The 14,252-nt window shown below is 37.3% G+C and overlaps 1 protein-coding gene across 2 annotated transcripts; it reads left to right on the forward strand.

Annotated features, from left to right (window-relative positions):
• The first annotated feature begins 621 nt into the window (after positions 1-621).
• LOC102797728 (nectin-4-like) lies at positions 622-13,698 on the forward strand. Of its 2 annotated transcripts, XM_035906807.2 has the most exons (7): positions 622-732; positions 2,041-2,382; positions 2,500-2,802; positions 4,135-4,228; positions 8,101-8,255; positions 8,605-8,701; positions 11,048-13,698. In XM_035906807.2, exons 1-7 carry the CDS (start codon positions 657-659, stop codon positions 11,061-11,063), a joined length of 1,083 nt encoding a protein of 360 aa, XP_035762700.2. In that variant the 5' UTR covers positions 622-656; the 3' UTR covers positions 11,064-13,698. The 2 variants fall into 2 exon arrangements, with proteins under 2 accessions (XP_035762700.2, XP_087686114.1); XM_087829988.1 differs by lacking the exon at positions 11,048-13,698 and having other exon boundaries at positions 634-732; positions 8,605-8,717.
• The last annotated feature ends 554 nt before the right edge of the window (positions 13,699-14,252 follow it).

Genomic DNA, 14,252 nt, shown 5'->3' on the forward strand with positions numbered 1-14,252 from the left:
GTTCACAGATTCACTTTGTCTAAGGTGTATTTCTGGGATTTCACACAACCCAGGATTCAAATCATGAATACATGATGGTCTTGGATTTACCTCATTATGAATGAAATGTGCTCTATTTGGAAGCAGCTGGTCCCCCTCCCCTTTCGACAGGTTGTGTGTGAGACTTTAAATCAGCAAACTGTAAATTATAAAATTTAAATTGTTATTGAATCCTTTACCTCTAGTCCTAAAGTGTATATTTATTTTCTTACTCTTCTTATATTTATTGTTTGTTTACTTGCACTGGTGTAACTGGAGCCTCGTCGTCTCGTCTCTCTATGTACTAGACTGTATGTAGCGGAGATGACAATACAGTTTACTTTGACTTCAGCAGCGAGCAGGCGCACCGAGGGCTCTCGCGCTCACTTTTCGCGTACAGAATTTCGAAAAAACATCGATACAAATTATAAGTCTGTATCATAATGTCTGGTGTCTTCGTGTTTGTTGTTTTGTTTTTATTTTGTTTTATTTTGTGAGTTGGTTATTAGACGCTGCTCCAGCCAGCCAGAGAATCCTCCGCCTCCCCGCCCTTCCCTCCCTGTGTCGCAAGCAGCAGGTGGGAGAAGCAGAGCGAGTGGATTTTTGTGTTTTTTCATTGGCAATTACAGCGAGAAGTCATGCAACGCTATTTTTCCCTGATAACTTGTCGTTTGTTGCTAATATCTGCGCTTCTGTTTGCCAGAGAAGCTGACGGTATGTAGTTTGTTTTCCATACTTCGATAGGCTGCGGCTGAAGGGAGATAATCTGGCGGATGTTACAAATGAAGGCTGTCCAAATCTGACAGCGAAAAATGTGGGACTAGATAACGTGAGTGAAGGGAAAACAGACTAGAAATGAAAAACCAGGTATGACGAAGTTAAATTTAAACCGAAACAGCAGTAAGGCTATTTATAAAGCAAAAAGTGAAAAGTTCAAAAACTTTATATTTTGTTCACATTTTTTCGGCGAATGCTGATTATATAAGACAAGTTTATCTTCAGCTGAATAAATTCAATTGAAGCCAGACTTTACAGATAGGTAGGAACCTGGAAGGTTTTAGATTATAAGGCAAAACAAGTCAAATATGTTTTTAAAAGTAGTTGTTGGTAGCACGTGGATTCTTGCGTATGCTTTAGATTTTCAGTGTATTTTGGAGCAACAGCTGCTTGTTGAACTTTTTACGATTACCCAACAGGTTATTTTTTACTTTTATTTGTCTGAGTTTGGAAATTGTGCAGTTGTGTTTATGTCGGTCACATTTTGTGTGGTAAATGGTATTTTGAGTTTTAATGGTCTTTATTGTACTGTGGTTTGTTGTATTGTAATTATATTGTGCTTTGTGGCCTACAGCTACTAAAACTGTTTTGCTAGTGTTTTTTCTTTTGTTCCTTTTGTTTGTTAGTATAAGACAAAAGAGCTGTTGGAGGATGGTAACTTTGCAAGACTGAATAAAGAGACTGTTTTGAGTTGTCACAATGGTGCTTGATTTGGAATAATGTATGAAATACCCTGACACCCATTAAGTCCGCACTAGTGACAAATATCTCATCCTGATGCTAAAGGAAGTGGCCGTACCAACGTTTCTAGTTCTGCTATATTGAACTGGGAAAAATGTGTTTTTATTGTATGAAGCCTGGACGCATTGTAGCTGAGTGTCCCATTTTAGGTAAAAAGCAGGAAGCCACACCCATGGCTCCAATTTGTTCTGTACAGGCCCAATAACCAAATCAGACACTATGCTCTGAGAGTTTTTGCTTAGGTTTTGAACAATTTATCCTAGATGGACTTGGAGCTGTAATTTTAAATCTGTGTAAAGCAGACGTGCACTGTGATCACGCCAGCATCTAATCCATCCAAGTTATATGGTTTATTAAAATAATAAAATTACAGCATTTACATTTATGTTAGACTACTTTTATTTAACTGCTTTAGCTGTAATTTTAAATCTGTGTAAAGCAAATCCTCTCTTGTCTCTTATCTTTAAGCTGAGGTCTGATCTTAGTGTTTCATGCTCTTAACAGGTCTCCAGGTGATTGGTGGAAGTGGGACAGCGGTTCTAGGAGGTACGGCCATCTTACCGTGTCATGTCACTAATATCAATGATGACCTGACACAGATTACCTGGCAAAGGAAGACTAGAGAAAACCCTCATAATGACAATTTTATTACTATCCAACCCAGAAATGGACTACAGTTTGTCAATGGACGTGATGATCGATTTAAATATATCGGGAATTTTAACAACAGAAATGGAACTCTCCAGTTATCCAATGTTGCCCTGAAGGATGAAGGCAGCTACACGTGCATCTTCACCCTGTTTCCAAGTGGAAATCAGAAGATTGAGATACCTCTAAACTTGCTCGGTATACAAATGAAATGTGTTTTAAGATATTCTAGGTGTTTGTATAACCGATGTAGACAGAGTTACTTTTACTGTCATGCTTACATGTCAACTTATTTGTGTGCTGTACATCTCCTAGTGCCTCCTTTCACAAGTGTGATGGACAATCTTCCCACTTTGGGCACAGAAGAGGTTTTATTTGCTACCTGCACGGCTGCTGGATCGAAGCCTCCTGCAGAAGTGAGGTGGCTCACTGATGCTTTGGGAGACAAAGTGAGGACAACAAAAAACTCCACCCAGTATGACAACGGTACGACTACCACAGTCAGCTCTCTGTTTGGTGTTCCTACAAGAAAGATTAACGGTCACCAGGTCCAGTGTGTTATCAGTGGTGACTCCCTGTCTGCAGAAGAAACCCTGCCCTTCACCATACAGGTCTACTGTGAGTATCAGCTGTTCATGGAGTTTATTATTTTTCCTCTTTTTTTTTTTATCACTGTTCATTTAAGAATTTTAACAGTTTAATAAAATCATTAATAAAGTACACCAACACACCCAGGATCAATCTCAGCCTGTTTTATATAAAAACAGACATAAACGTTCTCATATTTCTGTCTTTGTTCAGGAGAAGGTTTTAGCAGGGGATTGCATTTGCGGTTGCAACCTTATCTCTGCTGGCATGACTTTGCCTCTGTGTTAAGTCTCTTAATGTTAGGTTGTCACAGCAGATGGAGAGAATTCCTCAAAAACCGACTAAGACTAAGTGACGACATTTAGACTCGTATAAAGGGTGTTGTTATACCACTATTGCAAAAGATGAGATCATGTAATCATTGGAGGCAAACCAAAAAATACAGTGAAGTCATACCACAGTAGTTATTCCAGTGAGATGAAACTATTGACTTTGAGTCCAGACACAAGTCTGTTTCTTCAGTGACTGGTACTACAATACTGGAATATTTGTGTGCAATGTGGTTCTATACATGCATTCTTATTAGATACATTATTAATATAATGTATGTCACTTTTTGTCAGTTGTTCCGTAATTTTAGTTGCTCTCTCTGCAGACCTTCACCTCTCAGTGCCAATAAACTACTATTTCAGATATTCAGCCTGTCCTGCAGAATTTCTGGCCTGAGGTTATGTCCTACTGGTTCCTGCATGACAAAACACCATGTCACTAAGTAAAAGCTGTCTTCACAAGCTAGATGATGAGTTCAATTAGCATCATTCTCTTTCCAATGAGAAAATCTGTGCAGTTCCCATAGGTTCAAGGTTCTTTATTTGTCACATGCATAGTTATACAAGTATAACACGCAGTGAAATGTAACCTGACACTCTCCTCGACTTGTGCAAAAATTGCAGGGGGGTAGAGGAAGAACATTATATATATAATATATACATTAGGTATTATCAAACAAGCAATTTATATGTCAAACTATAAGTAAAATTAACTGAGGCTGTTTTGAAAATGAAGTATTGTGTGCTCTTTTTTTTTTTTAGTGATGTTATATAACTGTGGTGTTCTGTTTCTGCTGGAATTCCCCAAAAGATCAAGAAACCTAATATGTTGGTTTTTAGTATAAAGTGACTGTACGTGAGCCGGTGACACCATTGAATGTGTTTGAAAGGATTAATCTTTGAAACTGAATGAAAACCAAGATTTGTGGTTTTGCCTGACGTGACAGGGTTCAAACATGTATGAAACATTATTTTGGAATGATTAGTATTTCCTTAGTTCGGGATTTACAGTTTTTTTCTTTGTTTTTTGCAGTTTCTCCTACAGAAGTGAAAATTTCAGCAATTTCAGAGGATTCATTTGAGTGTGTGACAGAAGCTAACCCAAATGCAAAATTCACCTGGATCAGGTAAAGCAGTTTTAGTAATGGTTTCAGTTGAAATATTCATTTAAATGCTGAGAGAGAAAGAGACTTGTATTTAGAGGCACGTGTACACATGTGGGTAAAAACTGTTTTTGTAGTGCTGGCAGTGGATTTTGCAAAATAATTTGCAGACTATGATATCAGATGAAAGCTCAGTGTGAGTACTTTAAGCACATAATCTGCGATCTGATCAAAATGTCAGCCAGTTAAACTTAATTGCTCAGTGATTTAATACCCTAAAAAAATCCTCCACCTCACTTTCTCTCAGAAGCATAATGTTCCTCATGTTCAGTTTGTTAAGAAAATAACATCCATAACATGGATTTAGAAAATGTATGCCCACACATATGACAGAGAAAGGAGCTATTTTTCTATTAATGCAATCCTTTTAGAAGGTAAAGAACTGGTGCTGTTTTAAAACGTTTATGAGGTCATTCTTTTCTTAACGATAAGGTACCATGGAAAGTTGTGTTATTGTTAGCTGACCTGGCCAGAGGACCGGTGAGCTCATGTCTTTGTCCTTATGAACAGTGTTGCCAACTTAGCGACTGATGGGCAAAATTACGTGCCAAACCATGCTACCTTTGTGAATGTGACCTACAAGCATACTTAAAGGGTAAAATGAAGTGGCAAACCATCCTGGCTTTATGAATATGAGCTACAAGCATACTCTGATGGGCAAAGTTAAGTTGGCAAACTGTCATACCTACTTACATTTGTGCTGGAATGACTCTGTCACAGGAGAAATGTGCATAAACTACTTACAGTAAGACGTTTTGCCAAAGTAGGATGGTTTGTCAGAACACCGGTACCAAGCCCGGATAAAGGAGGAGGGTTGGAATTATGACATTAAAAAAAACAATAATTGCTAAAAGAATTTAATTTATAGTTCTAAATATATTCTAAATGCATTTAGGTAGTTTTTTTACTCACTTTATATCTGTCCCACGATCAATGTTCCCTCTAATTTTTCATGTGTCTGAGCAAAAAATAAAGAAAATTTAAAAAATGAAAAAAAAAGAACAGGCAGTTACTTGAACCTGCAGCTATTCCGCATGCATACTTCTATCCCATTGGTGTTATCCCAGAAACTGAAGAGCAACTGGAGGGGAACCCAAGGATATGATTCATTGATAGCGACGTCACCTTTTGACATTAACGTCATTCATACCAGTATTTGAGGTACTGTTTTTTTTTTGTTTTTTTTGCAAGCTCTTGCAGATGCTATCAAGATTCGACTATTGAGATTTTATTTTTCTAATCTTTTAGCCAATAGCCAGAGAAAAGATAAGACTTTCAGTTATACGTGTAACTGATTCACCTTTATTTGTATGAACAGGGATTACATTTGAGAGACCATCAAGTGTGCTGCTTTTCCATAAATTGCCTCACTTTGATCTTTAATTGATATTGTTGTATAAACTATATAAACCCAGTTTATTTGTGTATAGTACATATATAATGTGGTTGATAATGTAACTTTTAGATGGTTTAACTCTGAACTATAACTACTTTGAAGTTATAGGGAGGTCACTTCAGGTTAATACTGTAACACTGGTGTCTTCGGTAATGCCATTGTCTTGACCGCTAGAGCACGTACATGATGACTCTAATTGGATGTTGGATTTTCCATGTGTGAATGGGAATACAGAGATGCTGCCTATGTGTCCAAAGAAAATTAGATGGACTTAAATATTGCTATTTAATACATATACCAACAGTGAGTCAGTATTGTTGTGGAATTTTGCAAAATGGAATAAAGTGGAATAAAGTCTGCAACACGGAAAAAGCTATGGTCAAGCTATTTATTTCTGGGCAGGAGAGCCAACACACACATCAAACATCACAGTTCACAGTCATGCCTGCTCTGCCCTTCGGATGCTTCTCTTTTACCCCTCCACACACAACTCTCTGTATCTTTAGGTCCCACGGCCTGTGGAGGAAGACCTAAAAGATACTCCCACTATCTTTTCCCAGGAAGCTCCTGGCACTGGCTCTGAGTTTCATCCTTCTGAGCAAACAGTTAGCAGATAACATAATGAAACATCATTACGACGTCATACTGTCACACACACACACACACTTCACCTAAGCATACAAAGGTTATACCAAACCCTATAGTGAGATTTTAAACACATAAAGTCTAAATGTGAAGATAAACTAGAATTTTGCATAAGAGCTCTATTTAATTGTTGTTACAATGTCCGGACAATTACATTAGCCTTTTACTGTTTTTAGATATTGCTTCCAAATTGTTAAAAGGTTTTTGTGTTTAGTAAGATCTTTATAAGTCCAAACTTTTGGATTCAAACCCAGGGCTATATTGGTGTTGGGCAACAAAGCTAACAAGACTGCGACCGTGTTACCTTGCTGAAAGTTTTCAACAACTAGAGTGTAAAATTCATAAAGTTGCCTGATTTAAAAAAAAAAAAAAAAATTCTTATTCAACAGATGATTATCTCATGTTAGGGTTGGGTGTAGAATTCTTTGTTGAAGTAATAGCAGCCAAGCAACCCAAGACCATTTAATTTGTTCATGATATGAGGATCCATGAGGTAGTTTAGACATGGTTCCTGGATTGGTGTTGGTAAAAAAAAACTAAATGGTAAGTTGTGGAGAGAAGCTAACTGGTGGAAGAGTATTAGCTCCAGTGACAAAGGCAAGAATTGTTCCCAGCTTCTGTGTTTCCACTTAAAGTAATGGAAAAGCAGAACAGTCAAAAATTGCATTTAAAAACAAAACATAAACACAGCAACACAAAATGCTTAAAGCATTACATTTACCTGCTGCATCTGTTAGGTAGGCTCTTCAAAAGTAATGAAAACTGCTTCAGCATGCCCTTTATTGCTACTAGATGTAGAAAGGCAGATGGTAAAGAGGCTCTCAAGAAGGTCAGCTGTGAGCATTGATGATTAATTTGTCTTCTCGGCTTTTCAGCCAATCACAGCAGTACAGACACCCTGCCTTGCATTTTCACTATACTTTTATACACATACCCATAAGTTATGTGTCGGTCGATATATGGATGCTGCTTTCCAAAAAATAGCAACTAAACAAATAATTTTATCAGGTGGTTCTGAACTATAGAAATGCCTGGTCTTCAGGGAAAGCTGTTTTCATGATGTATGATGTTCATACTTAAAGTTGGGACATTTTTAAATGTAATTGTTGGTAAGAAATTCACTATGTTCATAAAACAAAAGTGGAATTACAAATAACGTGATTTTTTTTTTCACATACTTATAAACTCTTTTCACATTAAACTGCACCAGTGTCACTCAGCGATCTTTGGCTTCTCTCTCTGTAGTTCACTGATGATCCAATAAATGTGAGGAATCCCTGGCCAATGCAGTGCTTTAAATATTTTCAAATTTTTTTATTCTTAAGTGGCTATATTTTTTTTCAATACTTGAGAGAGCAAGCTCTTTCTGCTAGTGTTAATCGTGTGAGATAAATGAGAATCAGATGTGGTGAAACTGAATCTTTTATTGTCTAATATCTGAAATTGATGTTGTTTAGCTGCATTACATTGAATGCTCCAATCAATGCTCCCAAATCATTGAATCATCAATCATTGAAGACAAATGTGTAGACTGATGTACTTTGAACAGATTTAGCAGGGCTCTGCTGATATGCACAAAATACAGTGGCATGAAACCTTACACAAGATTTTCTTCAAAAAAGCAGAAATTAACATGAAAAGTGCCATTTACTCTTATTTTTTATACAAAATCTTAGTGTGAGAAAGTAAAGATCTATAACAAATAGCTTATAACTGAAATGTATTTGACTTTTGGTACAACAGTTTTCTGCTCTCTCTGTACATTTCATGTTGAGTCTCTTTCGTGTTTTTCTAGATCTGGCCAGTCTTTGCTGGAGTCTGCTGTCAAAGTAGACGGTGCAAACCTACAACTGCTCAGCCTGACATCTGATCTAAATGGACTCTATCAGTGTGAAGCATCTAACGCATATGGAAGTAAACACGGTCAGCTCTATGTGCATGTGACATCAGGTGAGGTCTTAGCTGTTACAGTTTGTTCAAATCTATCTTTTGTTTCTTTTTTTTAGATCTGAGCTTTTTGTGGATGTTGTGATGAATGGTTGACTGGTGCTTCACCCAGTGCAACACATGTTATTAATACATGTTATTCTGCCTTACTGACAGAATCTCAGAGCGTGTCCTAGCTTGTGAAAGCTTTTTTCAGGGTCATATCAAGTTCATCTAATTTATTTTTGTACGTTAAAACTTGAAAATACAAGGAAGTTTTGAATGTGAAATATAAAACTAAGTGTTAAGGAAGTGAGAAAGAACAATATTTAATTTCTTTCCCATGATATTGTTTCTTCTTGTGTCCCTGCAGGAACATGCCGTGTTGCCTGGGCATTATTTCTTGTTTTGCTTTCCCTGAATGTTGGGGCTGCAGCATGGTACTTTTATAAATCTGGACGTTTTAAAAGGTACTTTGAACAATAACATAGCTAATATGTGGTATAATATGTAGTCATTCTGATATAACAGTATATGGACATAATGGACAACTGGGTCTAGTAATCTTTGGTAAGTAGAAAAGGGTAAAAAATCAAATGCAGGTACAGTCCAGACTCAGGTTTAATTCAAGGGGCTGGAAAACAATATAAATGTCTTTCTTTCTTTTTTCTTTTATTTTTTTTGGACAATTCAAAATCAAACAGATCAGTTTTGAGGGTCTTAAATGGGATAATTTCCTCAAAAGCTTTTACAGAAGTGTCCCACATAGCGAAATTGGTATGGCCCAGATCTGGCCCACACAATGTACTTACACATGGCCCACATACCACAAAGAATGACGGCCCTTTGGTGGCCCAGAGCTGGTTTGACAGAGGTGGCCCACACATGGGCCAGCACAAGGCCAGTTGCAGACACACTGGTGGTCCTTTGCTGATCTGGGCCACCAAAAGGCTGTCATTCTTTGCGGTATGTGGGCCATGTGTAAGTTGTGTGTAGCCATGGGCCAGTCCTATGCTGGCCCAGAACAGTTTCAGCTCTGGCCCCAGATGTCAGCCTAATGTGTACCTTAATCTAGCCATGTAATAACAACATGTGCTGGAACATAATAGAGCAAAAGTAACATGATGAAACTCGGTTCAGACAGTGAATGGATTGATTCTTTTATAGTGCTTTTTCTTTCCCCCTTATTACTCAAAGTGCTCTATACAACATGCCACGTTTACCCAATAGAACACTTTCTAAGCCCATTCATGCACATTTATACTGCGGATTGAACCACTAACCTTCTGAGCTACAGCCATCCACTGGCAAAGATGGGTAAACCCTCACTAGGTTTTGGATAAAGTGTACACTCACAAACCTGTCCAACCTGCATTTGAAACGCTGGCTACCATATCTGTATAGTATTGCAACATGGCATTTGGGTCTTCTAACTAAAATAAGCAAATAGGAACATAAATAGTGCCTCATTGCCAGACCTGGCCCACATCTGGTTGACATACACTCTGCCATGACACCAGTCAGTCACAAGTGCCAGCTTGATGCCAGATCCGGCCCAGACCTGTTTTCTGTGAGCCTGGGCCACATAAACCGAACCACAATCGAGCCAGATATAACATGCCATCTCATAGACAGTGCCATCTATGGCCTGGCCTAGCCCATATCTGGATGACATACCACTCACCATGCCAGAAGTCAACCAGCAGTGCCGGCTTGATACCAGATCCGGGCCAGACCTGCTTGCTATGTGGGGTGTGGACTAACCTAGAAATGAAACAAATAGGGCCTGGGAGATCCTACTAGGGGGAAAAGCCCCCCGACAGAATAGCCCCCTGGGATCTCTGGGACACACAAACCCCTCCACAACGATAAGGTAGCGATTCACGGAGGGGTCTTTCATTTTAAGCTCTACCATTAACGTAGTTAAAACCCTTTTTAGGGGTTTTTTCATGCCTTTATATTGCACAGACAGAAGCACTGGATGCTTCAACAGTAAGACTTTAATCAATAAGACTAATGCTGCCCACACAGGTGCTGGAAGAATCAGAGTGGTGATCAGTATTATTTTTCTAGTGACTGTGTTGACTAATGCTACTTTAATGACTTTATGTTTTGGGTGGTCTAGCACTATTGTGGTTAAGAGGTTTAAACAATGTTGTGCATGTCTCTCCTCGTATCTGCTTTACTGCAAGTTGTTCTTTAACTTCCTTTGGAATCTTCTAATAAACATAGTTGAGCCATTGCTTAGTTTAATAACTAAAGGGTCGACCATGAAACTGGTGCATTAACTTGACATTTGCAGATGTTCATTCTGAATTGTTCTTAAGAATAATAGGCTGTAACTAAGCTGCTATTGAAAGACACATTGTAACATATTTCTAGCTGTTTGCAGCATTATCAAGGGCTGACTACTTCTTAAAGCAACATATTTCATAATTCGTTCTATTAAAAAAGTATGTTGCAATACCACAGGTAGTTTATTAGTTGATGATCTATATAAATGACATTATTATTGGGAGTTTCTCTTGCCTTGGTTGGGATTAGTTTTACTTGAATTTAATGTAAAACTCTATTATCTGAGGTATATTTATAGTTTTAGTTATGCAAAAGGCATTTTATTAAATATGCTTTTCTTGAGGAAACAATTTCAAGCAGCTGAGAAGTTAAAATAATAATTTTAGGATATTAAACGTTTATAATTATAATAGTTTTATAATATTAAATGTTCATTAGCAGATAAACTGAAAGTCTTTTCATGTTCAGTTGAAATTAAATGCAATTTTGAATTAATCTTCTGCCCCGGCTTCCTCTAACAGCTGTGGGAGCAAATAAGGGACAACATCTGGACCGATACCTCCACCAACGTGTCATTCCACAGTCAACTGGTAAACATACAGATGAATAGATGGAGGTATTTGGTAACCTTTCCTACCCGCGAATCCCTTTTATTTTGTGATTCAGGTTTATAAATGTTTTTGTCTTACTTTAAAATTGCAGTAATTGCATAAAAACATTGGTAACTGACTCCCACTCTCCTTGCATGTAACTCCCACTGCCACAGCATTTTGGATGTGGCTTTTACTGCCTGTTCCTGTTGTCATGAACAACAGCTGTTTTTGTTTTTTCCCATCTGCTTATTATTACTACCCTTCATGAAGGGTAACAATGTTAATTGTACATTTTTAGGTTTAAAATGTACAGTACCAGCACAAGTTTAGACACACAGCCTGTTCATGTTAAACAACAGATACACAGCAGTACACCACGAAAGCCCACGCAGACAGTGGGTTCAAAACAGCTCGCAGACAGTACAAACACTCACACCAGACAACTCCTTGAATGCAGTAATCTGTCTGTCTGGTGTACAATTACTACTGAGCAACCAAAGCTGAGGGTGCAAACACTTGCTCTGTAATTTCAACCAGTATCATTAGTATATAATTTTATAACTATGCAGCCCTGCCTTTGTCCTTTTTATTAAAATAAAAAGGAATCTCAATCACTCATCAGGGACTTTTTTTATACAGATAAAAGATCCTCCTTTTTGCCAGATTTATTATTTTAGGGTTTTTTTTATTAAATGGTAAATGGCTTGTATTTGTATAGCACTTTACTTAGTCCCTAAGGACCCCAAAGCGCTTTACACTACATTCAGTCATTCACACATTCACACACTGGTGATGGCAAGCTACATTGTAGCCACAGCTGCTCTGGGGCACACTGAATTAAAATCTAAGGTCTTATCCTGCTTAAATTTTTTCATTTAACTATCTATAAGAAACATTAAGTCTGAACATTTTCCAGGAGAGTTTAGTTAGAAAGGAGAGGTTTCTCTGATCATTCCTTAATCTTGATCACTTAGCGTATTATTTTTGCTAAAATGAGTGTTCTGGTCCATGAGATGGTAATGAGAGACCGTGCCAAAAAACTGAGTATATGGACTGAAGGCCTGGAAATATTATGGTACCAGATGCACACTGCTGTTCAAAATCTTACTTCAGAATACTCACTGAAAGTATGAATAAACAGGAAAGGAACAGTTAAAAGAGCAATTTATGATTTCAGTCAGATCAAACTGTCTAGTTAGAAAGGGTAAACCCCTGGAATCCATTTCTGATGAGCTCTTCAGTGGACCAACCACCTTCTGGATGGCCAGTCAAAGGCAACCGCCTTGATTGTCGGATCTCAAATTGCGTAATGTCAGGGAAACCCTCTGATCATCTGCTTTGTGTTGAGTTCATTTCTTATGAGTATACAAACTTGAGACAGAAAGCAAAGTCAGGAAATATAGAGTTTATGTTTTATGTTCAATATCAAAATCAAAATAAAGTCATGTATTACAAGCACTACAGTAAAACATTGAGTTTCCAAAATGCACTGCAATTTCAGCTGCTAAGTGGCTTGCCACTTTTTTCCAGTGTACTCTTGACTTTCCATTTCGACAGCAGGCAGGTTTAGTTAGACTGTGACTCATTTTGGAGTCTGTTAGATAGCTTTGGTCTTATCACAACTCCTGACACAACAACAGACGAGGATAAATTGTTTCCCTTATTTCATGTTGTTTTCACAGACCTGTTGATTTCCTAGTTGAACTTTTGCACATCTGTTTTAGGTACGAACTTTTACTGCAGTGAATGATAGAGATACCAAATTTTTTTTCTGAGAAGCATGACTTTTGACCAGTATCTGACCAATCAAGTCATTGTTGCTAAATCAGTGTTTAGATTTAGTCTTAGAAGTAAATAAGTATTTAGAAGTAAGTATTTTTTGTACCTCCATATTTTTTACTAAAACATATTTAGCTGTCTTAATCCTTCTTAGCATTCGATGCACTTGTATATGTATTTTAACTGTACACCTTGAGCTAATTTTCTCTTGTTACTGAAGTGTAGACAGCATTGTTTTTATTTTTACACTAATGGTTATTTGTTACATTTGACCTTTCCACAAGCTTAGCCATCAAAGCTATATGCAAAGCCTTAACCTATCCTAAGCCCGAATTTAGCATGCAACAAAACAGCCAAGGCACATTTGGCTCTTTAAAACCTGGCGAAAAAGTGAAACCCAGTAAAAATGTCTTCCCTTTGGCATCATATCTTTACACATTAAAATTATGAGGTATTACTTACTGGTGGCTTCACAAAGACACTGGTATAAAAGCATGGATTACCTGGGGACAAACTGAGGTAAAATTAAAATAAACTGATATATATTTTTTTGATTCTTTGTTTGTTACTTTTGTGAATGTCAATAAACAGCCAACAGTCTGGTTATGTGTTAATGTTGACCTTTAACTACAGGACTTGCACCTTACTGATTGTTAATGACTTCCTGGGATCAACTTTGTAAGACAGGGCATAGCAGAAAATTTCTGAGAACCACTTTGTTATACTATCGCTACCATATACCATACTCTGGTGTCTCAAATGTGGCAGCTTTGTGTAAAAGATTAAATAACTAAAACATGGTCTTTGGTCTGCATTGTAAATTGATTTGTTTTTTATTTGTCTTAAAAGTTAAATAAACCTGCATACATATATGTTTTTAAAATGTTTTTCTCATTCTTTTTTTCTTCTTTTTTTTAACGATAAGGTGATTTCCAAAGACCTGTTAGTTGAAAACTTGGCGTATTTCATCATGGTGTGCAGTAAAATTACGTCCATAAATATCTGGACAGAGGCACAGGTTTGTTTGTTTTTTAAATTTGGTTCTGTACATTAACACATAATGAATGTTAAATAACACACCTCAGATGCATTGAAATTGCACACTTTCAGTTTTAATTCAGTGGGTTGAACAGAAAGATTGCATAAAAATGTGAGGAACTAAAGCATTTTATTCCTTCATTTCAGGGGCTAAAAAGTAATTAGACAAATTAAATAACTGAAAATTAAATGTTCGGTACTAATACTTGGTTGAAAACCCTTGAAGCCTTTAACTCATGGACATCACAACCTGAGTTTCCAATTTTTTTAATGCCCTGCCAGGCCTTTACTGCAGCGGCTTTCAGGTGCTGTTTGT

This window comes from Neolamprologus brichardi, chromosome 16 (genome assembly GCF_056152115.1).
Source record: "Neolamprologus brichardi isolate AB-2024 chromosome 16, ASM5615211v1, whole genome shotgun sequence".
Lineage (NCBI taxonomy): Eukaryota > Metazoa > Chordata > Actinopteri > Cichliformes > Cichlidae > Neolamprologus > Neolamprologus brichardi.

Excerpts from the sequence above, each read along its gene's own strand:
- LOC102797728 (XM_035906807.2), top strand. The coding sequence starts at position 657 with ATGCAACGCTATTTTTCCCTGATAACTTGTCGTTTGTTGCTAATATCT. Across the intron at positions 733-2,040 it reads GTTTGCCAGAGAAGCTGACG|GTCTCCAGGTGATTGGTGGA; the intron begins GTATGTAGTTTG and ends TGCTCTTAACAG. Across the intron at positions 2,803-4,134 it reads CTTCACCATACAGGTCTACT|TTTCTCCTACAGAAGTGAAA; the intron begins GTGAGTATCAGC and ends TGTTTTTTGCAG.